We start from the raw sequence: 26,241 nt of genomic DNA, 5'->3' as shown, positions 1-26,241 counted from the left end.
AAAAAAAGGAAAATCGATGCTCACTATTCAACGCAAGCGAATCAATGGAAATCTTCAAAAGTACAGCAAACCTGCTGTCCTTGAAGGAAGAAAACGAACACACTTCTCTCATTTATCAGTGGAATTTGTCATAATCTCTTTAATTAGTCCATCAGAGTTTTAACATGATCCGAACTTCCATTGGTCTGATAAGAATTGAAGCTAAAATTTCCACATGGTTGCACTTTGACATGGTTTGTCCAAAACATCATCAACCCAAATGAACTTAGAACCCAATCAAAGTGAAGTGCTTGAGGCTACACGGATACAGATTTCGGGCACATGCGGATACGCGAATACACGATTTTTTCAAACAATACAATACGCCGATACGTTTCATCAATTTTTTTAATATATAAAAAATAATGCATAACAAATTTTACAACAATAACTAGGTTCGAGTGCTTGCAATCTTTGAATGCCAAAAATTTGTCAATTGGTGAAGCAGGTCCGGTCCCCTCTTGTGAGAAGCGGTAGCCGGTAGGAATTAGGCAAAGAAAAGGTAGCACTAGCACGCTCAAATTTGGTGCTGCTATCTGTTGGCAAAAGATTATGATGAGGATGGGAATCGAAAAATCGAGCAGCAAAATATCAAGTACCGGAGAACAAAAATAGATCGAGAAAAGGAAGGGCCACCAAACAAGCTGATGGCGAAGAAACTCATAGAATGGCGCCGGCTTGGAGATGAGTTTCATCATGGGCTTGGTTGTCAGAGCTGCAGAGCTTCTTCGCAGGCAAATCAGAGCTACGGAGCACCCCCGGTGGGTGGCGGCCTGGTGCCCCCTCCAGCGGACGGAGGCGCTCGTGTAGCCACCGTGCGGACGGGCGAGGGGCCGGCACTGCAATGCGGATGTCGGGGTGGGGGCAGCCGGTAGGGTAGCATGTGTGTGGATAAGAGGTGTTGTTCGGCTAGGCCGTATCGCAAAATCAGTACGATACGTGGCACGGCCACGTATCAACATTTACTATATATATTTTTATTCTGGATACATTATCCATCTGGATACATTATCCATCACGTATCTTAGCCGTATCCCGTATCAGATACGGCACCTCCCTCACGTATGCTCAGGCCTATTTCAACACCAAGTATTTCTCAAGCAATGGACATACCACACAAGTTACAGAAACCAGAAAAGCATTCGCAGATTTGAATGTACAGTACCACACAAGCAAGCCGGCAACAAGGCCTTCAACCCCTCTGCATTTTCAGTTCGTGACAATTACTCAACACTACCACAAACTCGTCCTACAGCTAATCACAATCTTCGATTTTCAGATCCCAGAACAGCGTAGTAGTACATACAAACGCATCAACCAACTGTTCTACTACTATGAACTCGTGCTACCAACCACGCCCTCTAGTAGTACACACCAAAAATGAGGAACCACCCCTCGAATCTGGAATACGCCTTCAGCAGGTGCGATCAGCACCAAGCGAGCGCTGCGGCGGCGAGGACGGCGCCGGCTCCGGCCACCCTCCACGCGCCACGCCCGCCCGCGCCACCCGCAGCGCTGTTGCGGTGCCCGTGCGAACCTCCCGCGGCCGCCCTCGCGCCGACGCCGGCGGCGGCGCCCGCCCCCACCCCGCCGAGGAACGGGCGGCCGGGGCGGCCTCGTCCCGACCCTCCGCCACCTCTTCCTGAGCCGCCGCCGCCCCTCCCGCCTCCTCCTCCCCTCCCGCCACCCCCGCCGCGGCAGGAGGCGCCCTGGAAGTGCGCGGCCACGCAGAGCAGCGCCAGGGCCAGCGCCCAGGGCACCTTCGTCCCGCCTCTCATTGCCGTCCCCGATGCGGGTGGCTGAGGACCTGCGCGTCGCTTCGTGGTGGATGGAGATGGAGATGGAGATGGGGGAAAGAGCAGGGGGGGAGCGAGAGCCGAGAGGCGTGTCTTTTTGCCTGTTAGGGCAGGGCAGGCAAAGAGCCGTGTCTTTGTGTCGCGCGGCGGTAAGGCTGGTCGATTTGGCACGGGCGGCGGTGTGGTGGAGCCCTGCGGGCAGTTGTGGTGGGCTTGCCAGTTGCCAGCTGCTGCTCGTCGTCGTGCTAGGCTGATATTTGGGCTCGTGGCGGCGTGGCGGGTCGACAAGTTGTCAAGTTCGGTTTCGATTTTTCCCTTCTTTTTTTCGAATGGATACGCGTACAGCTCGGATTGGCTGGACTTGTACATCCGTTTTGTAACTGCACGTTCTTGTGTTCTTGTAGAGTTAGCCACGTGCACATGCTCGTGGCGTCAATATTTCTCGTGCCCGTGCCCGTGCGTTGCTGCCGGCACACAAATTTGAATAAAACAGTCATTATTTTTAAAAAAATCACAAATAAGGGAATGCAAGTTATAATGACAAAACATAATGGTCATATCATCCATGATGGTCATTCTAGGAAGAACTGATCAATAACACTGCACAAGATCAAAGGCTTATTTCACAAAGAGCAACACTTGAATTTCAATTACAACAAATATAAGCCCACCACCACGACTGTCATAATCATGATCAATGCTACGTCTGAGTGTCCATTACAGTAAAATTTCAATGTATTCATGGTAATGGCCCTTTGTATACTCAAAAAAAGTTACCCAATTGTTAACAAAGTGTGCCTTTGAAACAATTTTTTTAAGGATGGAACCCATTTTCCTGTTAGCGCATACGAAATTCAAATGGCAGACAGACAAATTAGACCGTAGACTTCAACTGAGAGGAACTTAGGAGTTGGTAGACACGGCTCCTTTGCATTTATAATCGATTTCCAAAACTGTGCCATCACATCACCACAAACTCGACCCTACATTGAGATTCAAGGTCATCACATCACCAGTCATAGAGAGGCAACATGAGTTTAGCCACAATTAAAAGGTTCAGCAAAAGGAGACATCTCTCAGAACTATATATCTTTGCAACAATCTAAAGAAGCTTTTGGTGACCAAACTCCACAGGTTAATGTTAGCAGCCCTGCACAAAACTGGTACTCTGAATTTGCGGCTCTACACAAAAAAAGAGGAAAAATCTTGAAAATATACACACTGCCGTAGAGCTCCAACACGAGTTCCATGACGCACTGCAATGGCAACTAATACAACAGGTCTGGGCAGTGCAAGCAGGATCAGCTGATATAAAATAAGTATTGCATTAGAGTGGTTTTCTCATGCATGGCAATGGTAATCTTGCATGCCCATTTTATGTTGCTTACCAACAGGTAGTCGTGAAAATCTCCAAATATAATGGGAATTTATACAGATGGCTTTAAATATAAAGGTGAAATCTTTAGATATCAAGCATTTCTTGTAGACTACTATGACAGGAGGGAGCAGAAGTTTCTAGCAACATATCCGAGTGTTGATGGCATAGAAAATTACCACAATTTGATGGCATACGAAGTCGTCATGATTTGATGGGATAGATACCGGAACCGAAGTAGAAGCCCAGACTGCACAGATAAGAGAAGGAAATTTTAAGTAGTAGAATTTTTAACAATGTTAGATGTTCCTTTGTCATATCAAATTCCATAGGTTGTAGGCACATGAGCAGACATGAATCCATATTCTAATATGAATTATGCAAAACTGCTCTCATACTACCAGTGCCTATGATGCATACTGCAAGGGTGACCTAGATTCCCAGCAAGTTTAACTCAACTGCGCAACCTTACTACTTTTCAGTTTTCATAGAAACTTTTTCAGTTCTCAACAGATATAGCATTTTCTTGCTGAATAATCTATAGTTGATAGGTATGGGATGATAAATAATTTTGATAGCTTGTGTAGCAATCAGTACAATCAAAACAGAAATTCATATATGATGATTACTGAGCTTTTATTAGCCACAAATCTGGGAACCGAAACAAAAAAAAAAACACTGAGAGAGAACCTCAAAAACACTGCAGATTGGTTTCCACATCAATAAGCCAGACCAGCTATTGGTTTCCACATCAATAAGCCAGATCAGCTATTAGTTTACACATCAATAAGCCAGACTGCATCGTGTGCCCCACATCAATAAGCCATTCCTACATTCACTGGAGTTTCAAAGCCTAGTGCTAAATTTCTGTAGAGAGGAAAAATAAATTTGCTCCCTCAACGTAATTTGCTTGGCATACCTGCATGTCATCTTGCGGTGTATGGTACATGTAAAATGATCTGAAGGCATTCATAAGCTATCTGAAAACAAGTATCAATGTATATGGACAGGACCGCACAGTCCCGCGCCGCTCCTGAACCAAACACAACCTTAAGTTCCATACTATAGTGTTCTCTAACAGATATAGTTCATTTATTGATATCAACCAAACTCAGAAAATCTGTTTGAAAACTTAAATAATATGAAACTTAGGTGCAGCACGCATATACAAGCTACAGGGCATTACCATGTTACACAAATTATTGAGATTGATGGACAAACAAACTTCCATCTACATTAGTTACTGTAGGAGGCAAGATTATCATCAACTCTACTATATAAGGGAATTCAGCAGTAGAACACCATGTACAGAGGATAATTGGCTAATATGTTAGTTGATGTTAGACAAAGCGGAAACTACCAAAGCAAAGCCAACCTGATTGGGGAAAAAAATCATTAGTTCTCAAATTGAGTGTATACAGACTATAGTATCTACTGAGATTTAAATGCTACTAACTACTACTGCATGTGTTCAAAAGAAATATATATTTGTATGCAGTGATGTCTTAATTTAACAAACTGGGACTTTCATTGAGTTAAACTTCAAATATCAGATTAATCTAATAACCTCCTGCTGCAGACAATCCTTCATCGGCATCAACACAACCAGGACACCATCAACATCCACGGCAGATGGTCAGAGGCAATGTTTTGCCCGGTGACAGAGTGAGCAACAATGTTTCCTGCATGCAGATCAGAGATTTATATCCATATGGCTACTTCAGGTGGATTACTACAAAATCAAGCTGTAACCCAGGCGAAAAAGACAAATCATACTAAAAACAATGACAATAGACAGGAAGAGAAGGCATGGAAGATAGAAAAAAAAAAGGCACAAAAGATATCCATTCAGAGTTGTAGTGATGCTTGCAAGGGAGGTGCTGCCTTCAAGAGAGATTATCCAGCAAGGGACTAATGCTTAATGCCAGGTACAGTACAACTGAGCTATCATGAGTGTATTCCTCTTTCAAGTTTAACAAGTTTAATGGCTCTTAACTCAGACAAGAACAGGACATTTTTTAGATAGAAAAAAAATAAAAGACCAGCACTTTTCCTAGATTATCAATACTGTCAAGATATACTTTTGGACCAAAAGAACATCGAAGCCGCATCAATTGACCCTAAAATAATTGTGCAAAGGGTCTCAAACCGTAGCCCATGAATCTAAATCCAAAAAATCCCTTCCAAGGAGTGACGCATTTAGGTTTGGGACCTCACCTCAGGGGATCAGAGCCTACGCACGGTCTCTGGTCACTGAAATAGCTGACGACGGCGCGGACGGACAGGTCAAGGCAGCAGTATGCACGAGCGTGGGATACAGCGGCAGCGTGACTGCATCCAGCGGCAAGACGGCGCTGCTGCCCCTCGGCTCCTCCGCATCGTGCTCGCGCGAAGCCCTCCACTGTAACGGCTTCCACAGTCTCCTCCGCGGTGGCTCGGGGGGCAGTTCACAGGGCCACTGGTGACTGGGGCGGTGAGCGGCGGCTCCAACCGGACACCGGAGGTAGTACGCGGCATCAGGCTCGCTGGCCTTCGGGCATGGCACGGCCAAGGGGGAGGGGGCGGCGTCAACGCGGCTCCGTCCCCTCCATGGATCTCGCCTTCGCCAACACAGGAAGGAAGAGGCGGCGGCCGGCGAGCCCGCGGCGGAGTCGAGGAGGAGGTACCAGGAGGCGAGAAGAGCCAGGCGAGCGGGCTCCGGCAGGAGGCGGCAGTGGAGACGCGGGCGGAGGCGGAAGCGCACGGCGGCCATGGCCGGGGTGGGGGATCTGGGGAGGGAGAGGCGGAGGCGGAGGCGGAGGGCACGACACGGGTGGGGCGGCGGCGCCTGGGCGGAAAAATACCCCGGAGGTCGGGGGTGGGGTGAGCGGGAAAAAAAGGGGTGCGGGCGGGCGGAAAAAAAATTGCGGGGGAGGGGGGCGGGGGGCGGGGGGGGGGGGGGGGGGGGGGGGTCCGGACCGAAAGGCGGTAGTTGTAGAGATATACTACGTACCCCTACTATTCTTTTCTTGAAATAATACGTCAACTAGCAAAGCTAGCATAAGTTGCCAACTATGGCATAACTTGCGACTTTACATGCCCTCGCCAATTTCAGTAAAGACTATTTATGTTATGTTATAGATTAGTGTGAACAATGGTCCATAAGCAAAACTCATGACTTCACCCAACATCAACCTCGTTCTTCACTGTTCCTACCATGGAGCTCTCTCTTATCGTGACGTCGTATCCATCGGCTCCTCCAGTATGACTTCTGCTCTTTTTGTCTCTCATAATACACGACAAATGCGCTGCATTATTTTAATTTCACGCTTTGCTTCCTGCCATCCTAGTTCGTTCTTTGCTATCCATAATCACCACTCGTATTTCTCCTTGACCATACATGCTCATTTACCCTCTATGTTAGTGACACTATCTTCTACTTACTTGCATTCTACTTACTTGCAGCTTGCCGTTCGTTGCCGCCACAAAGCCAGTTGTCACCCGCGGCAATTTCTCTGTGGCTCGCCATCCACAGGAATACTAGCTAACTAAACCCCAATCTAAACTCCAATCTTTGAACTACAACACGTGCAAATAGGATTTCTAGTGTTATCATCGAATTAGGATTTGCTCAAAATTATGAACAACCTTACGCAAATTGGGGTGTTGTTAACATCTACTGATGCAATTAGGATTTGCATAATTTGAGAAAATTTGGGTGTTCATGCCTATATCCAGTTCAATATATTCCGATCACATAGACCAAAGACGAGGATCAATCAATGCAATCTCATTTTTTGAAGAACAAGTACGACGGTCATGACCAGTCACTTCCACAGTTCATTAAATTTAATTACTTAGCAGCACAAAGAAAAGAATAGTGCTAACTGCTAGTAACAAACAATATGACACGACTTTTCCTATACACAAGAGGATCGCCAAAACATGTGTAGCGTGTATCTAAGTTCTAAATCCCTAACTAGTAGTTGATCAGAGCGAGAGTATCGAGCGCACGCGCGCGATGCCACAAAAGGCCATGCACCGGGGCACACCCCCGTGTCTACATGCTACAGCTGCAAGAGCCAAACGGCGGCAAGAACCGTGGCAGAGACCCCCGCCTTCCAGACGCCACCGCGGCCACCGGCAGCCGAGTAGTCGTAGTAGTCAGACCCACCATCATAGTACTTGGTGCCTTGAGAACGGGAACTACCACCCCTCGAGCTGCCGCCGCCGGAACGAGAACCGACTCTTGAGCCGCCGCCGGAACGAGAACCACCACCACCTCTTGAGCTGCCACCACTGGAACGAGAGCCTCCGCCTCTTCCGCCGGATCGAGAACTCCCTGCGGAGCTGCCACCGGAACGAGAACCGCCGCCACCGAACGACAAGCGCATGACCTCCTCGCTGGCGTGCTCCTCGGCTTGCTGGTCGTCGACGGCCCGCGCGAGCGGCGGCACGGTCACGCTCACACCAGCCGCGGGCGCGGGTGCCTGTCATTGGCGAGCGGCCGCGGCGTCGTCATACTCCTTACGAAGGGCCGGGGGGACTCGGGCCGCGTGCGCGCAGCTTAGGACCCCGGCGAGCGCGAGGAGGCCCGACGAGGAGCAGCAGGAGCACCCTGGGGCGCCGCGCCAGGAGAGCCATTGCCGAGAGCGCGTGCGCACGTTGTTGCCGCCTTGCGAAATACTGTACTATACGACGACGACGAGCGCGATATGGGAAACGGTTTGGCGACGCCGCCCGTTGGCTCGGTATTTGTATATGAGGTGCCGGCGCGTGCGCGAACGGTGCTCCGACTCGTTGTCGCCTGCGCACGCACCGGTGGTTCGAAGTTCGTGTTGAGTAGAGAATTGGGCTTTAGTCCCGGTTGGTAGGGTGCAAATATCCCGAAAATCCATCCGGGATAAACCAATCGAGACAAAAGGGAAGTCTTTTATTTTTTTTTTCAGCGCCGGCCGTGGTCACGATTTTTCACGCGAAATATGCGCGTGCGCGGTTCATGGGATTCGAACCCACAACCTCCAGCGTCACGCGTAGCTTTCTTGCCATCCCACATACACACCACATCTGAGTATGTAGTGGATGCTATCCTTTTGTATTAACTCGTGGGGACCCTTTTATCCCGGTTGGAAACACCAACCGGGATAAAAGACCCCCTTTTATCCCGATTGGTAATACCAACCGGGATAAAAGGGTTCGAGGATTTAATCCTCTTCCAGTCACCTTCCAGTCACCTCGTTGGGGACCTTTTTACCCCGGTTTGAAACACCAACCGGGATAAATGACCCCCTTTTATCCCGGTTGGTATTACAAACCGGGATACAAGGCCTCTCAGAGTCTTTTTTTCCCACTAGCCTTTGCAACTAGGATAAAAGGTCCCGGTTGGTGAGCCCCCCACCAGTGACCGAGTTTTAGTCCCGGTTGGTGAACCTTTTGTCCCAGGCCAACTTTAAATCGGGACAAAAGGAGGCGCATGGAAAGCCAATTCTCTACTGGTGTTTGTCGTTGCACGGTGTCGGTGTGGGTTGTAGTTTGATTACGTTATCATCAAGCGATGTTGGCGGAAAACTCAAAAGATTCAGATGGGGAAAAACATCAGACTCACAGTACGTTTAACCGAACAGCAAGCCTACATGGAGACAAAACGATGTACCGGCATGACTGGAACATGAACACGGTTGTGATTCGCTTTTTAACGTGAGAATTGCTGTCCGAAACCAATTCGATTTTCTATGTTCTACTCCCTCCGTTTTAAATTGTAGATTATATTGATTTTTCTAGTTGCATAAATGCTTGTATGCATCTAGATACAGTGTATGTCTATATGAACTAAAAAATCAAAATGACTGCAATTTGAAATGGAGGAGTACTCAGCAATAATCCTTTTCCCCAGTGTAACGTTGCATTGTGCAGATACACGTCGTGCATAAAAAGAGACTAAGACGCATGAGTTTGTCCACGCAATTTGTTGGCTGCAGATGTGATCCTAATCACTCCAGACCATTTTTACGGGACCAGTTCAGTCATTGGATTTTTCAGTCGTGAGAATTCGCTTCATCTCGCTCGCTCCGTTCTTTCTTTCTTCCCGTACAAGCGAGCTGGGCGTGCCCATGCCGGCAGCCCACACTAACGAGCCTCCCTCGCGCTCCGATCCACCGTGTAACGTAGGCCGGCCTGTAGGAGTTCAAGCTCATAGAGTAGCTTCAATCGTTACCTAGGTCTTGTTTAGTTGGCCAATTTGGGAGATGCAAAATTACTGTACCAGCACTATAGCATACTGTAGCATTTCGTTTGTATTTGTGAATTATTGTCCAAATATTAACTAATTAGGCTCAAAAGATTCGTCTCGCAAAGTACAACAAAACTGTGCAATTAGTTTTTAATTTCGTCTACATTTAGTAATCCATGCATATACCGCAAGTTTGATGTGATGGGGAATCTTCTTTTTGCATAGTATCAAAGTTGGGAGTTAGGGGTAACTGAACATGGCCCTAGTCAATTGGCTCCTGCATGACATGTGCATCAGTCGTTCTTCTAAGATGATTTTATTAAAAGAAAAGTAAGACAAACAATGTGGACGATTTTTTAAAGTAAATATTAAAGTGTGAATTAATGGCTTTGAGACTGGTGGTTCGACCGGAAACAAACAATGCTCGTAGTAGGCTTCAATCCTTACCGATATGTTTTTTTTTTTCTTTTTGAGATGTTACCTATATGTTGTTACATGTTTGCCAATTGACTCCAACATGACATGGTATACGTCCTTCTTCTAAGATGATTTTCGAAAAGAGAAATTAGACAAACAATTTTTGAAAGGTGCTACAACAGGTAAGAAGCCGCCCTGAAGAATTATATTAGATGCGAGATTGTTGCATATAAGATTTGAGAATTGAGAACAGGGGGAGATAGACAACCTATATTACATTACGATGAAAATACATGCTCCACGCCATTATAGAATTCCTAGCAGTGACGTCCCTGATCTTGTGCTTCCGGAGTTCGAGGTCAGATGCTATAGGCTATAGCGATGATGGTGTTGCGGGGGTCATAATTAGACAAACAATAAGTAGACAATGCTCATAATAAGTTGCTTCCTGGAGTTAATGAAATTCGTGCAAGGTAGGAAAAAAAGATAAACAACAAGCATTGGTTTTCTAAACTGTATTAAACGTGTGAATTAATAGCTTTGGAGACCGGTGGTTCGATTGGAAATACATTGTTGGATTTTCTGCAAAGGTGTTTTCCTCGCAGGTCTCAGCTCACCTAGTAGCCTGTGCTAGGTTGTTTTTTTTTTCACAAAACATTGACTATATTTATTTACCAGCGTTGAACCGCCGGTCTGTATTTTTCAAAAACTAAGAAGAAACCGCTGGCCTGATGTGTCGCCGTGCTGGACTAGAGGTCCACCTGTTTGACTTCCGGGTCCGGTCCTATACCTTTGGGCTGAGACCTGAGAGAGCACAAATGACGGGGGCCCATAGGGACGCCCTCGTCACTCGTCGTCAGTCGAATCGGGGAGCCGCGGCCCGCGGAGAAGGCGGGGCGAGAGGCGGCGTCGAGTCGCGGAGCGGAGGTGAGCCAAAGCGTCCAAGCCGCGAGCGACCGAGCGAAATGGAGGCGGAGGAGTTTCAGGAGGAGGAGGATGAGGAGATGGCCGAGACGGGGATCGACTCCCAGGTGCGTATCGAGCCACTTCTTCCACTCCCCCGCCTCCGATCGCGGAATGCGGGGTGAAGTTTTCTCGGTTTACCCCCTATGGCATCCCTGCGTCCGAACGACTCGTTTTGCCGGAACCCCAATTTTTGTGCGATTCTTCGTCCTAATCTGAATTGTATAGAGCAGCTGCTGACTTAGCGTATTAATTTGTTATAATTCCATCTAGCGCATGTAGCAGCTCACTCCGTAGCATGCAAATGGGGTTTTCTAATTTCGCATGTGTAGAACGGGCCTTGAGTTCGTATGCAGTTTTATCCTTTAGGAATAACGAGTTCACTGACCTGTGCCGTGCGTGTGCTATTTCTGCCCAATGTGCCCTTCAGATTGTAAATTAGTTTGTCAGGGCAGTAATAACAGTGAGAATTTGACATATGGGTCTTGTTACTTTCGAGATATTTGGTTGTTTCAGCTGGGCTTGCACATCTCAATTTGTGATCAAATATGACAATTTCAGCTCAACCTGCACTTTGAGGAAAATACATTACGATTTTAGTCTCAGTAATATTTTGCATATCAACAACATTTCACAATATATGCCATTTTGAACTTCTCACTGCGTGTTGGGTTTCTGTGTGAACCATGACAGGTATGAAAAACTTTGGATGGCCTAGTTTGGAGTGTTTAGAGTTTGTTCTTCCATTAGTAGATTGTTTCATCTGGAACCGGAAATTTAGTTTGTGTTAGACAGTCACTTTATGTTCTAGCCAACTGTTTTTGAATCTGGGATGTGGTATCAGTTACTTTGTGCAGATGTGCATATCTTCATGCTATCACTGTACTCATTGAATGTCTTTATGATTCTATTTCAGGTCCATATGGCTTGTGTAATGCAAGGACGTAGGTAAATTTAGATGCATGCTTTGCTCATTATCCATTAGCTATCATTTTTTCACTATTTTTGTTAGTTATGTTTCTTTACTTAAAATACAGCATGTCAGTTGAACGTTTTCTTATTGTTTCTATTTTAGTTTTATAATAGGATCCTGTTTCATACAATTCCTCAAAAACATGAATGCTAGACTTCAATCTAGATAATATTGTGAATATTTTTCAACAGAAATAATACAAACCCTCCTGCTTTGTAACATTTATCTGTGTGGCAAGTAAATATCACCATTTATCATTGCACCACTGTCCAGTGCTAAAATTTTGTTTTTGTGGATAAGTAGCACAGTGGATAATTAAGTTATTATAATTCGTTTTTACTTTATTGTGATCTCAGAGTTGGAGTAGCATACTATGATACAAATACGCGGCAGCTTTTTGTATTAGAAATCTGGGAAGACAGTGCTGGGGAATTTCCTCTGATTGATCTTGGTATGTTCCTCACATAAATAGCAGTTGAAATTTTCTATCTATTTGTTTGGAACATAGACATAGGGGTTGCTATGAAAAAAAAAAATACTTGTGTATGTTTTCCAATATTAGAAAATTGAATGTTTCGAATAGGCAAAAGATAAACCATATAGCTGACACTTTGTGATGTTTGTGTTGCATCAGTGAAATTCCAGTCAAAACCAAGCACAATATATGCAAGCACAAAAACAGAAGAAGCACTTTTGTCGGCATTACAACGAAATGGTATGAGCCGCAACCACTTCTTCAAACTGATATATTCAGTTCTCTTTTGATGGTTTTGCATGGAATCATGCAGATGGTAATGATGAGGCTCCTGTTGTGAAGCTCATGAAAAGCTCAACATTCAGCTATGAGCCAGCCTGGCACAGGTTAGCTGCTCTATATACTATTTACAGAACCAGGCCCTTTTTAATTGCATTAAGTATTATTTATATGTCTTACAGTATGCCTTACATGAGTATTATTAAGGATTGTCTTGATATGCATAGTACAGAATTTACAAATATATTAAATTACTAGACATGCATTTCTGGATTACTTTTGTATTCATTCTTGACCATTTACCAACCAAATTCATCATTCTTCAGTGCAAACTTGATTTATTTCAGTAATATTTATATAATGATGGGGTTTTGACATTATTACTTTGTAACTGGAAAACTCTATTAGCTGGGCAAGAGTCAAATATTTTTAATTTGGCCCGTTTGGGAAAAGGGCAAAGAAACACTTTAGTGAAGGTATATGTGATGACCTATAATATTGCTATGACTAGCATTTTTTTTGTATATGTCTCTATTCTGGTAACTTGGAACTGAAGAAATAAAATAACAAACTTGATCTGTTTTTGTAATGTTCATTGTGATTAGTAACCACCTAACCTTGTAATAGTTTTGATGTCCCTATAAGTTACATCTTTAACCTGATAAATTGACGATGTAATACTTTTGTGTGCGTATCTTAACTGCAGATTGATCTACTTGAAAGTTGCAGCTATGGATGATGGACTAAGTGTAAAAGAAAGGATCTGCTTTGTAAGTGATAAAAATACATCTTGCCATATCAATAATATTTAACCAAGCTCTGCAACGATTTTTATCCTGCTCCTTTTCTCGTTCCCTTTTAATTTGATATTATCCAATATGTCAAGTCAGGGTATCCTATATCTGACTAAAATCAGTGGCTGGCAACCTCTGGCAATTTCTTTTTTTTAACCATTCATCTTCACTCCCAAATTTTGTTAGCCATTTCTAATTTTGAGTTGGAGACATCATTTTCGTTTTGGTTTACTTGCAGCTTAATTCCATGATGGATCTTGGAAGCGATGTTCAAGTTCGCGCTGCTGGAGGTCTCCTAGCTATATTAGACAATGAGAGGCTTCTTGATACCATAGAGCAGATGGAAGGTGGAGCATCCATTGCGATCGATTCTGTGGCACAGATCTCATTTTATCCTTTGATGATATGAGATAAACCAAACACACTGATGTATTGAGATTTACTTAACTCTTCCAGTGATAGTCTAATTTGGAACCACCTTAACGCACTTATATCAGGGTGGCATTCTCCTGCCTGTTTTTTTTGAGTTAGCATTGTATGCCTTGACTTTTCACAGAGACAAGTTCCTTAAACTCGACGCAACTGCTCATGAAGCACTACAAATTTTTCAAGTAGATAAACACCCTAGTTACATGGGAATTGGAAGGGCTAAAGAAGGGTAAGAATCTTTCATCAAGGTTTTTATGCTAGCTTTTGGTCGGCTTCCAATTTTAAATAATACTGACAAACTGCAGGTTCTCAGTTTTTGGAATGCTCAACAAGGTAAATAAGTTCTTTCTTTTCTTTATTTCTTTTTTTTTTGTTTGAAATCACTGACCGTTCTTTGAATATAGTGTGTCACACCAATGGGAAGACGTCTCTTGAGGTAGCTCTTACCTCTGTAATAATGATTGCAATAATGATAATCCAAATTTGTATTAACTATTCTTCTTTTGGTGTCAGGGCATGGTTCTTACGTCCTATAATTGATATTGATGTCATAAATAATCGCCTCAACACAGTATCCTTATTTTGTTGAATAATATATATATTTCACTTTCTCAATTCTCAATGCCCAATAGGCACCATTAGTTCTGTCTACTGTTTTCCTAGAAATGGTAGATAACATTCTTTCTTTGCTGTGAAGAAGTAATGTCTGCATTGTGTGAGACGTTAAAGTCTGTCAGAGATGTTCCCCACATGCTCAAGGTGCTTGTTATTTTGCAATACAAACATATTTTATTATGGTGCTATTTGTACCTTCTTTGGTTATTAACTTATAGTACAATCATTACCCATTTACTATGTCATAGAAAGACCTTTTAAAAAATAAAGTGAATATCTACTGTATATTATGCTCTCTTTATGGAAAATAGGCCTCAAATTGTGCTTCGGAGAGTGTTGGTTCTGGGTACTTTCACCCTTCACCTGCTCCCCAATTTTTCTGTGCTCTTGGATATTTTCTTTCACCCACCCTGTTCTGTTCTATGTGTACTCTTAATGAAACATGTGCTCAGGCACGTTCGTGAGGAATATGTTGCTACAAATATTGTGAGTTTGGCATAATGTAGTACATATTATTTTTCTGTATATCAAATGGGTTCAAGACTTGTTTCTCATAACAGACATTGTTTTGGTCTGGATGGTAAAAACAAAACCTCAAAATTTGAGTAACATAGTTGAATCTTGATAATCATATGCTGCTCATATGACATAGTGGCCATTCTTAAAAATTTCTCCAAGAATGTTGATTCATCTTTAGCACGCATACCTGAAATTTGTCTTTTTCTGTAGAAATTCAATTCTCCAAGTTCCTTCTGTACAAGCAGTGACTGGAACACATTTCTGAAGGTACCCGAAAAGTCTTTATTTCGAAATTCCTACATGTTATCCTGAAACATATAAAATATCTGCCTTTCTAGAACATTAGTTCTTTTATGCCTTGCATGGTTGCGCAGTAGAGTATTGATAGAAAACTTAAATTTGAAAACATGCCTCCCTAGTCCCCACAAGAAGGTTCTGTAATAAAGTTAATACCAAGCCATGTGTTGTATTGCTTATTTGAACATGCTAAATATTAAGATCAATAGTCAGAATTTCTGGCAGGAACTCTCTGAATAGTTTTATCATGCACATGATTTGATCATTGCTTCATAGCATTTTGTCATGCAAATTTTTTTGATTAATGGTGTTGGGAAAGTAAGATTATTGGTCATAGTTGGTGCATGGGTTTTAGCATAATTTCTATGCCTACTCTTCTTGCTAGAACTTCTAATCATCAAGTATCCCAAGCTCCTCTATAAAATTAGAATACATATGAGAACTGTTTGATTTTAAGGGAAGTGGGACTTAGAATCCAGCGCCTCAATCACCACAACCACGCTCTTACCACTTGGCTACATGGTCCCCTTATTCTAGTGAGCATTATACCCCTGATTTAGAAAGTTAAATGAAGCTATCCATTGACTCATCATTGACTCAATGTATTATAGGTTAGGGCTGTTGGGTGTACTTTACAGAATTTTTGAAAATAATTTCACAATCATTTTGAATAACTTCTTGTTTTGGCTGTTCTTCCTAGCGGGTTTACTATTTTGCATTCAAAATTATGGCTTCCCTAGATATTCAGTGTGCATGTCTGCATCATCGTCTCATCGCAATTTTTTATTCTTCGTCTTTTCCCCCATTGACTTACTGGTAATTATTTTTCCCCTTTCTTTTCAGTGCATTTGCTCTCTGCTGCATATAAATAAGATTTTTGAAGTAGGAATATCGGAGCATCTGGCAAATAAGTTGCAACATATGAACATCGATTTGATTGGAAAGGTATCAATCTCCAAGGGGGTGGCATCAGTTCCACCAATTCAATATTGAAATTTGGACAGGCTTCATGCTGTTATTGCAACTCCCTCATTTGTGCACCATTTATGTTTGCAGGCAAATTCTTCCATTACAGCTGAGTTGGATTATGTGTCAGACCTGGTCAGTTCAAAACCTTGTCAGGTTTCATTTTTGTTTGGAAATTATTTGTATGTTTGATTAAAAAACATGCATAAAAATACTGATGGGCAGAATAAAAGGTGTTGACTGCAAAAATTCTTAAGCATCACCTATTTTTTAGCGGATGGAGTAATGACTAAGTCTTCTTCCCCCTCTCTAGAGATTTATGTTATATCTGACCTCGTTTGCTGCCAATGATATTAGTATAATTTCACTTATGCATGATGAACTTCAATAGTGTGATTTTTGGGTACTGTTAAGACGTTTATGAGATAATTGTTTGTGAAATTTGTTGCTTCAAGCTTGAAACAAACGTTATAGGCTTGGATGAACGCTGCTATTTGGCCTGGTCCATTGGGTCAAATTGGTTGAAACTTTGTTTTTTACTGCAAATAACTAAGCACATAAAAGTTAATTGAAAAAAATAGGAGGTCAAATTGTGCAGCAATCATTCTATAAGAACCGCGCAATTTGCACCCGATTTAAGTGAATTGACGGTCATGCCAATAGGATAAGAGCCAACACTTACTCGCCTTGCGACATGTCAAGTGCCAACTCACACCTAGAGATACATGCCTCGGTGCAATTCAACATAAAAAGAGAACAAATCCGGTAGTCCCGGTAGGTGCTCAACAAGTTGGAATTTGAACAATAATTAACAATTCTTGAACTTTAAATAAATGCTCATGTTAACATGTTAAACTTGTTTTGCACATTTGGGTTGTGACACATTCTTTTGTCTTTCATTTTGTCTCTGGAGCACTTGTTGTGTACAGCTTCATTTTAGATCTTTGGGTGACTAATGACAGCTGTCTGGTTCTTGCAAAACTTTTTGGTTATTGTGATAAAAAAATGGTTCCTGCTATTTTTCAATTGTGTTTGAACATTCTGCTGGAAATTGCAACTCTTTTTTGCTACTACTGTTGAATACTTAGAGCTTTTTATGGACCTATTTTACTGTCTCATACACCATAAATCGGCAATCATGTCCTTCTATTATCAATAGGTAGTTGGTGTGATTGATGTGCAACGGGGTAAGGAGAAAGGCTATGAGACAGTGGTGAAAGAAGGGTTATGTGATGAGGTCAGACTTGCCTTTTCCATCCTTGAGTTGTCTTCTGCTATATAATGGCTTTAATGACTGTAAAAAGTGTGGGGACTCCCTGCCTCTTAGTGCAATATCGATATTCTTTCTGCATAACCAGAATTTATGTGGTATTTTCATGTTGCTATGCAACTGCATAAATACAATATTTGTCTCCATCATTCTCAGATGTTGCAGTTTTGGTTCCCATGTTGCAAGTTTATGTTGTATTTTTTTAAGAACATGATGTTGCATTCTCTTACCATTCATTACAATACCCATTTTTGTTGAATTTACCCACAGTTTCCTCAAATGTAGCTGTCTTCCACCGAGTGTCATGACGACATTTTCCAAGCATAGCTTCTGAGTTACAAAATAGGTTATGCTCGAGATCATATCGTGCACCTTGTGTGCGCTTGTATGTATTAGAGTGGGTACATGAATTTGGAGTTTCTACACCATTTGTCAATGTAGCAACAACTCGTCTGTATAGTTGCAAAAGAAATTTCCATACTGTTCAATGGCCAAGTCTGTGTATTTCAAATCAGAACTGCTACAGAAAAAACTATTTGCTAGATTATATTTATTATGCTGCTATTCATTTGCTTTCTCCATATGTATCACAAGCATGTGGTTCTAGATTGTTCTGTACTTGTTATTTAAGTTATGGACACTTGTATAATTCAATATCATCTCTTTGTATAAATCAGTTGGATGAGCTGAGGATGGTTTATGAAGGATTACCTGACTTTCTGGAGCAGGTGATAGATCTTCCAAACCCAAATTGAGTTTGGAACATTAAGTTTTTAATTAGTTATTTGGTAATTCCTGACAGTTCAATTGCCTCTAGGTGTCAGCTAATGAGAACGCATCCTTACCTTTTGAATTCAGAATACCTCCATTAATAGTCTATGTACACCAAATAGGTATGATCTTTCCTTATCTTTAATTGGAGCTCTGTTCTTATCTTGTTAATTGGTTTGATATTACCTAGCCTTCTGTATGTGAAAGTTTCTATTATGTGCTCGAACTTAATCTGGTTTCCTTTGTTTTTCTTATTTAAGTATCCTTTCTTCATCCACTTAGTGCTGTATATAACAGGTGTTCTAACTAAACCACTTACATTTCAACTAAACTGATGTATATATTGCTAAAGTACCTATCTACCTTAGGAAATAATGCTAAATTTGCTTGTTGATTTTTTTTGTGTTGATGCATGAGAGATTACTACTTAAATTAAGCTCGATCTATACTTAAGGTCAATCCACATAATAAGTCTTTTGACCTCCATTTGAGGGATGTTTGGATGTAGTCTCACTTCGTTAAAGGTTGGCATCATGGTTAAGCAGATGCTGTTTGAACTTTCATCCACATTACCTTCAAATATTTGATGTGATTGCTTGTTTGATTCCTCTAATGTAAAGGTTCTGTAAAATTTCTATGGAAATGACTTCTTGATACTCTGTGGAGAAGTTCAAAATTTAAACAATTAACATAGTTGCTACATAATCCTGTTCCAATTTATGTGTGCACAAATTTTGTATCCTCACATGTGCTTCTTCCAGGGTACCTAATGTGCTTTTTTGATGAGAAGATTAGTGATGCCTTGTTGGTAGGACTGCCAGATTACAAATTTGCGGTATGCAGTGTCTTTTATCTTTTTATATAGCCCCACCTATTTTAGTTCTGGTGTGTGTGTGTGTGTGTGGTGTTTCCTCGACCTGGTTATATCCAGGCCTGTTGTTCCGTTTTCTTCTATCTTAATGAAATGACACGCAACTCTCCTGCATAGTTTGAGAAAAAAATCCGTTGCTAGGCGATAAAATTTGTTTTCATCAGTTTTCAGAGGAAGGTGAGGAGAGAAGGTTCTACTACCATACCCAAAAGACAAGAGAACTGGACAACCTTCTTGGAGATATTTATCATAAAATTCTTGGTAGCTTCTGCATTCCTTTTTTCACTCCTATGATCTTGTTATACTACTGTAGTATCTTCACGAAATTATTTTTATTTAAGAATTAAAGGTTCTGGAATCTTTAATATCTATACAAGTCATATTTGTATGCAAGTAAGGCTATCTCGACGAGTTTAGGGCTACAAGTTAAACAAAATGGCCGGAGTTTGTATAATTTAAGTTTATATCTAATTGGTTCATTTTCTTTGTCAAAGTCAAGTTGATTTCTAGTTTCTGCTCTCTGTACTATTAATTCCTGTTTGAACCCAAACATGGAGATGGCATAAATCTCAAAGTACCTTTTTAGTGCTGTGCATGAAAATATACAGGCAACTCAGCAAACATATTTAGGATACCCACCATAGACCATTAGACACAATGGATTTTGGCTCAAGCCTTGTCATATTTCATGCAGATATGGAGAGAGCAATCATGAGGGATTTAGTGTGTCGCGTCCTTCAGTTTCTACCTCAACTGACAAAAGCAGTGAACTTTGCAGCAGAACTTGATTGGTAAGTATGCTTTTATTGGGGATACAAGCAGTATAGATCAGCTTACTGAAAGTACACCGGTTTAATGTGCTGCTCTTGATTTTGTTACATCAGTATTTTATCATTAGCAGTTGTTGCTCGCCAAAACAATTATGTGAGGCCCATCTTAACTGAGGATTCAATACTCGAGATTCATAATGGCAGGTTAGTATTTATTATAGTTGATTTGAATGTTACATGGTAGTTGAATATTGCTGACAGTCTTCAGCTTTACATATGTCTACAATTTCCTAAAACTTCAGTACCATCTAGACATGCTTTGCAGGAAATGACTGTTGATACCTTTGTTCCAAACGATACTAAAATCCGTGATGCAGGTAAATAGTTCCTGAGATATGTAAACCTTCGATCTTATGGCACTACTAGAACTATTGCAAACTTCTGACATAAGTTTTTTTCTGTTTAGGAAGAATAAACATAATAACTGGGCCCAACTACTCAGGAAAAAGCATTTATATTAAGCAGGTAATTGACTTTTAGAACACTTCCTACTCTGATAAACACAAACTATAAAAAGATCCAGTTGCATCTTATATCTTCTTTCAGGTGGCCTTGATAGTTTTTCTTGCTCATATCGGAAGCTTCGTTCCTGCTGATTCTGCTATTGTTGGATTGACAGATAGGTTGGTCTAACATATAAGCACTTTCCTGCTATGTATCACATGGTTTCTATGCTAGAAAAGACTATGTACTATGGTCGCAGACCAAAGACCATATGTATGTACATTGTGCACATGGGTTTGGACCAAACACAGTATGGTACATATTAACACTAGACTAACAATCTTTGACATTCTCAAGAATGTTTTGCAGGATATTCTGTGCAATGGGAAGCAAATCCATGACAACTGAACAGTCAACTTTTATGATTGATTTACATCAAGTTGGAACAATGCTAAGGTATCCTAGTAGTGACCCTCAAGCTTATTGTCTCATGATCTTTCAGCTGTGCCAATATGCTCAATAAGTTTCAGGCATGCAACATTGAGATCTCTGTGCTTGTTGGATGAATTCGGTAAGGGCACTCTAACTGAAGGTGAGAGTGAGGACCACAGAAAGTCTTAGTCTCCTTTCCATGTATCCTCAACATGGCTCAAGATTATATGACTTGTTTTTTTTCTCTTTCCTGATTGTTTGTAGATGGCATTGGTCTTCTTGGAGGGACTATCAGTCATTTTGCAAACTGTGATTTCCCTCCAAAGGTTAGATAGCTATCTTGGGAAATATTGCTGTAGAAATTCAATCTGATAGGGTCGCCAGTCTGGCTGGTGGTCTTCCTTTCAATCACTTCGAAGTTGTGATTTCTTTGCACTATTTGTTTGGCTCAGATTTTCTGGTTTCTAATAGTTCTTTTAGTTTCCTCGTGATTTCTTTTTTCGAGAATGTGCTGCATGCACGTATTTCGTTAAGAAGAGAGTTTACAACAACAGACAAAACAGATACAACCCCACGCACAATGGACAACCATGCACAGATATAACACAGTTTATTTTCCTCCTGACTCTTTTCAATTCATTTATAAATTTTGATGCCGTTTTCCAGTGTAAGTGGAGAATAGAGTTGTGAAAACTCGTGCAAGAATGATTACCCTTGTTCAGTGACCAATTTAATGCATTATTAAACCTGAATCACTTAATTGAAAATACTGTCAGTTTTTAACTAGAAATCCAGATATGCAGTTGTTTGACTGTACTGTAGATGGAGTAGGAAAAAGGTTTCACGTCAGATTCTCAGATCTTTTAAATCTTTCCCCTATAACCTCCTCCATGTTTATTTGCTTTTGCATACAAAAAGCAATTTGACATTACATTTTTCAAGCACGAGTAATTATTGCCCATGCAAGTAGTTGGTGTATTAAATATAACCTATTAGTTCGTAGAATGAGTAACAACTATGCCAGGCATAATTGTTAGCTTGAAGCCTTGAAATGCTGTCTTTTAGAAGGGATTTTGTGGTTCTGTGTTACACCTGCAGTCCTGCACACTGTAACATGACCATAGAGTAATTTTTTTTGCTATGCCATTTATATACTCAATGGAAGTGAAATAAATTTTTGTGATTGCTGATTGACTCCTGTATATTTTGTAAATAGCTTATCCAAACATGGGTGAGCAGTATATCTATTTATACTTTTGGATACTTAAAATTGTCTAGCATAGCAGCAAAATTTACTAGTGCAGTATGTTGTGATATTGTCTAATTATTGCAGGTCCTTTTGTCAACACATCTGACGGAGATCTTCACCGGGAACTACCTACCACAGGTTAATGGTCAATATCCATTTGCTGATGCGTAGAAATGATTGTTTTCTGAGACTTAAAGAAATCTGAGACATTTTGCAGTCTGAACATATCAAATGCTATACCATGAGTGTTCTGAATCCTGATGGACAGACAAGCAATGACGATATCACATTCCTTTATCGGTAACTAGACAAGAAACCAGCCATGCCTTTTCTTGTTCCTGTTATATTTTCCTTTTGTACTAATGTCTTGCTTAATTTGTAACGCACATGGTGAAGACTTGTACCTGGGCAAGCGCACTTAAGCTTCGGTAAGTGTACATACTACATTTGACCAGCAATTGGTGTGGATCCTTTTGGATCAGATACAAGGTAACATTTTTTTTCCCTTGCAGGTCTGCATTGTGCACGGCTTGCTGGTATGTGCGCTGACAAACTTTTAGTCACCTGGCATATTAACATGAGTATTTTTTGTCCAGATTGTTTTAGTTGTCATTGTTTTGCGGCAAAATGAGCTGTCGCTGTAGTGAAGGGGTTGACATGATGAAGCACATCATTGCAATATTAAATTCCCTTGAGTCTAAACCATAAATTTTTCACCTGAATGGTTATCATAACACTCAAGGCTGCAATGTAAATATAGTCCTCGTGCTTGCTGTTCGCAGGTGTCCCAAATGAAGTTGTCCAGAGAGCTGACAGTATTTTGGAGGACATCCATTCCAAGAGACCTATAAGGCGCATGAGCGGCGAGAAATTAGAAGCAACCGACAAGCAGTACCAGGTACGTATCTTGCCGGACAATGACATTTAACGGGAAAAACATCTATGCTGATTTTACATACAAACTGACGCAATCTCTTTTTGAATTTTTCAGGATGCTGTGACTAAATTGATGGCCTTCGATACACAAAACGGTGACTTGAACAGCTTCTTCCAGGAACTCCTTGCCTCTGAATTGTAACACTGCAGTGCAAGGCTTAATCTCGCTAGTTACAGAAACCCACCGGCTTAATCTGTGAATTGTAACGCTGGCTTAATCTCAAACTACATAAATGTTCTACTTCTCGTGCATGTTTCATAGTGGTGTTCGGATGTTCCCCCATCTTGATACTCGGAAGCGTCAAACTAGTGATTGAATGTCATGCTTAAAACATTTATGTAGTTTGAGCACCACTTACGATGAGGCGAGATGCCCAGTATGCGCAACAATTTCACATCGAATTATCATGTGACAGCTGTGATGATTCGTGGATGTTGCTCGGATTTCAGAGTATGCTGCACGCAACTTGCAAAGCAATGGCGCCAGGTGCATGCGTATCGGTAGGAGAACGGATATGGCCTTGGTCTGGAATCTGCTGCTTTTGTTATACTTGATGCGACATAGGCTCATGCTCTCGATATTCCCCTACGGTCCGGGGGTTTACATTTCTTCTACAGCAATGCCAGATGGGCAGATTCGGAGAAAATGTTACCTGAGCAGTTTAAGCTGTGTTCTTGCAATGATCATGACACCGTGATGATACGAGGGCCGTGCCGATGCTTTGCTTTTCCTTTTTTAGGAAATGCCAAATGCCGATGCTTTTGCTAGTGCGCCGCGACCTCAGCGCCTGGCCCCACTAGCCAATGTGGGTCAGTGGGCCTCATTTGACCTTCAAACACTTGTTTGGCCCGTGCATGAGTTGGCCTCAGCTTCTTATTATCCTGCACATTCCTTTCAAAATGTATATTTTTCTTGCACATTTCCTTTAAAAACTAGCACTATTATCATGCATATCTGTATATTTTAGCAATGATCTGGTTCTTTTAAAAAATTTCAACTCATGGAGAATGAGCCAACACATGATTGACGTGAACGATCAAAGTGTTTAACGTCAACCGTCAATTGACGAGGATACAGGCTGTATTCACTACATCCAGAAATATAATAAATAATATAAGAGAGGAAAAAGATAAAAAAAAGCCTCCGTCTCGATAGGTCGGCAGGAATCCAGAGCCCTAGCCGTGTGGGGGATGCATAATTAGCAAGCGTCCCCCGGAACGGCGGTTCGCCCACCTAATTCTACGCACCGCGCGCCTATAAAACCAACCAAGCCGGGCGGAGGGGTGGAAACGGGACAGCTCCTGGTCAAGTCTTATCCGCCTCTCGCCTCCAACCGCGTGCGCTCCACGCCGGCTCTCTCCCTCCTCCCGGCAAGAGAAAGGTGAGCACCAACGCCCTTTCCCCCTCCCCCTTCTCCCTGATTCAATCCGCCTCGTTCTTAGCCCGTGGGATTTGGGGATCTGGAGGGTTTCGATCGCGTCCCGCCTCGAATTAGCTCTGCGAACGAGCGGATCTCGGATCGTAGTCTCCGGGATGCGTGCGAGTTTCCCCCTATGATTCGTATGATTGGTATGGTTGTCTGTTCTCGGCGTCTGGGTCGCGGTTGATGAATTGATTGGAGTCGTTTGGGAGGTGAGCGGCTGGATTTTTGGGGAAATTTTTGTGCCTTGTGGCCGCTCTGGGGGATCATGGGGTTTTGATCCGATTCATCGTGCTCCCTGTTGTGGATGAGAAGTAGGCGTGTTTCTAGTCTCCTGACTTCGATTTGTCCACAGCGGTTAGAAGGATTTATGGAATTTTCGTTTAGCCCCTTTCTGGATCTACTATCTAGGCTGTTGTATGAGTAAAATTTTGGAACCCTAAAGTTTGACCGAGAAAATTGTGGAACTGTAGTTTCAGTGGTAGTATTTAATGGATTGACAGCTATGGACGATTGTCTTATATTGTACTCTCTACTTGTTATTGTGCTTTGCTGCTACCGTTGAATTCTGTTTCTGGCGATCTGTGCTAGTTTCTATTTCCTCAAAATATTTTGTGCTTGTATAGCCTGCGATTGATGGTATTGTTTGCTTTATGTGCAGTTTCTGCATAAAGACCAACAGATCAAAGCCTGATCGGCTCGGTGCCAATCCAACTTCAACAACCAAGTTTCATGTCTGATCTCGACGTCCAGCTTCCATCTGCCTTCGGTATGTTTAATTTCCATCCATGTCTTTCAGATGGCATGATGATGTGGCTTTCTATTGTTTTACTGAATGAGTGAGAACGTGCATAAATTAGTTCATCTTGGATATGCTTCTGTTTAGTATTGTTTGTGTGCATGCTTGTCTGATCGTATGGCATTCTTTTGATAGATCCGTTTGCTGAGGCAAATGCTGAGGACTCCGGTGCTGGTCCCGGAACAAAGGATTATGTGCATGTGCGCATCCAGCAACGCAACGGCAGAAAGAGTCTGACTACTGTTCAGGGACTAAAGAAAGAGTTCAGCTACAACAAGATCCTCAAGGATCTCAAGAAGGAATTCTGCTGCAATGGTACTGTAGTCCAGGACCCAGAGCTAGGCCAGGTACAATGAAGCACCAATGCTTTTCAAGTTCACAATGTTCTCTGCTGGTTGTGGTACTGATGATGTGTTTGCCCGTCTACAGGTCATTCAGCTCCAAGGCGATCAGCGTAAGAATGTCGCCACTTTCCTAGTTCAGGTACATTCAGAATCTCAAGCTTGGGTTTTTAGAGATGTAGACTCCTACATCTGTTCATAAAGCTCATCATCTGTTTGCTTGTCTTGGCAGGCTGGGATTGCGAAGAAAGAGAACATCAAGATTCACGGGTTCTAAGGGACCTGCTGTAAATGCGTGCGGGCACAATATTGTGCGCTACCGCATATTGGGAAGCTTGAAGCAGTAATAATATAGTTACTGCTTTTCTATATAAGAACAAAGAAGTATTGTGCTATTATCAAGTGTGTTTTGCTTGATGCAAGTTGTGTTTTCTCCTCATTATGCGCCACCAGCGTATGGGTATGGCTTGTATGGAGTGTTATTGTTGCCAACTTAATAAAAGCACTCTCTGTTTGGCTATAATCCTGATATTCTGCCTCCTGCATCTCCTTTGTTCTGAAATGGGTTTAGCTTCAGTCATCGTCCTCCGCCTATCTTTTGTTGGTTCCGCTGTCCAAACCTGCCGTGCCGATGCGCATGGGATGCGGGCGGTGGATTTTGTTTGCTTGCCGCCCACACGGGGTCGGTCCATCGGTAACAAGATGGGTGCAGCTCGCCCGGCACACGGGGTC

The 26,241-nt window shown here is 42.2% G+C and overlaps 2 protein-coding genes and 1 long non-coding RNA gene across 11 annotated transcripts; 2 read left to right on the top strand and 1 right to left on the bottom strand.

Moving 5' to 3' along the window:
* Window positions 1–1,160: 1,160 nt before the first annotated feature.
* Window positions 1,161–6,046, bottom strand: LOC117850557 (uncharacterized). 4 transcript variants are annotated; one of them, XR_011897754.1, is made up of 4 exons: window positions 5,428–6,046; window positions 3,901–4,892; window positions 3,390–3,460; window positions 1,161–2,818 (listed from the first exon to the last, which is right to left on the bottom strand). It is a non-coding gene; the product is annotated as an uncharacterized lncRNA (long non-coding RNA). The 4 variants fall into 4 exon arrangements; XR_004639307.2 differs by having other exon boundaries at window positions 3,390–4,892; window positions 5,428–6,044; XR_004639308.2 differs by having other exon boundaries at window positions 2,729–3,140; window positions 3,390–4,892; window positions 5,428–6,045.
* A 4,605-nt stretch (window positions 6,047–10,651) lies between these two features.
* Window positions 10,652–23,290, top strand: LOC117847695 (DNA mismatch repair protein MSH5). 6 transcript variants are annotated; one of them, XM_034728949.2, is made up of 34 exons: window positions 10,652–10,866; window positions 11,715–11,746; window positions 12,128–12,222; window positions 12,406–12,486; window positions 12,560–12,632; window positions 13,232–13,295; window positions 13,558–13,709; window positions 13,876–13,977; window positions 14,054–14,081; window positions 14,153–14,184; window positions 14,262–14,319; window positions 14,421–14,507; window positions 15,093–15,149; window positions 16,023–16,124; window positions 16,236–16,280; window positions 17,305–17,382; window positions 18,093–18,143; window positions 18,233–18,308; window positions 18,948–19,021; window positions 19,222–19,318; window positions 19,752–19,848; window positions 19,942–20,031; window positions 20,140–20,204; window positions 20,294–20,352; window positions 20,434–20,510; window positions 20,689–20,787; window positions 20,856–20,923; window positions 21,028–21,089; window positions 22,097–22,150; window positions 22,230–22,312; window positions 22,409–22,440; window positions 22,525–22,548; window positions 22,795–22,910; window positions 23,004–23,290. In XM_034728949.2, exons 1-34 carry the CDS (start codon window positions 10,654–10,656, stop codon window positions 23,088–23,090), a joined length of 2,610 nt encoding a protein of 869 aa, XP_034584840.2. In that variant the 5' UTR covers window positions 10,652–10,653; the 3' UTR covers window positions 23,091–23,290. The 6 variants fall into 6 exon arrangements, with proteins under 6 accessions (XP_034584840.2, XP_034584841.2, XP_034584839.2 ...); XM_034728950.2 differs by having other exon boundaries at window positions 20,279–20,352; window positions 20,701–20,787; window positions 20,862–20,923; XM_034728948.2 differs by having other exon boundaries at window positions 20,279–20,352; window positions 20,701–20,787.
* An 879-nt stretch (window positions 23,291–24,169) lies between these two features.
* Window positions 24,170–26,032, top strand: LOC117847697 (protein translation factor SUI1 homolog). The gene is made up of 5 exons (XM_034728953.2): window positions 24,170–24,330; window positions 25,031–25,138; window positions 25,304–25,515; window positions 25,598–25,651; window positions 25,742–26,032. Exons 2-5 carry the CDS (start codon window positions 25,102–25,104, stop codon window positions 25,784–25,786), a joined length of 348 nt encoding a protein of 115 aa, XP_034584844.1. The 5' UTR covers window positions 24,170–24,330; window positions 25,031–25,101; the 3' UTR covers window positions 25,787–26,032.
* Window positions 26,033–26,241: the final 209 nt, after the last annotated feature.

This window comes from Setaria viridis, chromosome 3 (assembly GCF_005286985.2).
Source record: "Setaria viridis chromosome 3, Setaria_viridis_v4.0, whole genome shotgun sequence".
NCBI classification, from domain to species: domain Eukaryota; kingdom Viridiplantae; phylum Streptophyta; class Magnoliopsida; order Poales; family Poaceae; genus Setaria; species Setaria viridis.
This window is presented reverse-complemented; position numbering and strand designations above follow the sequence as displayed.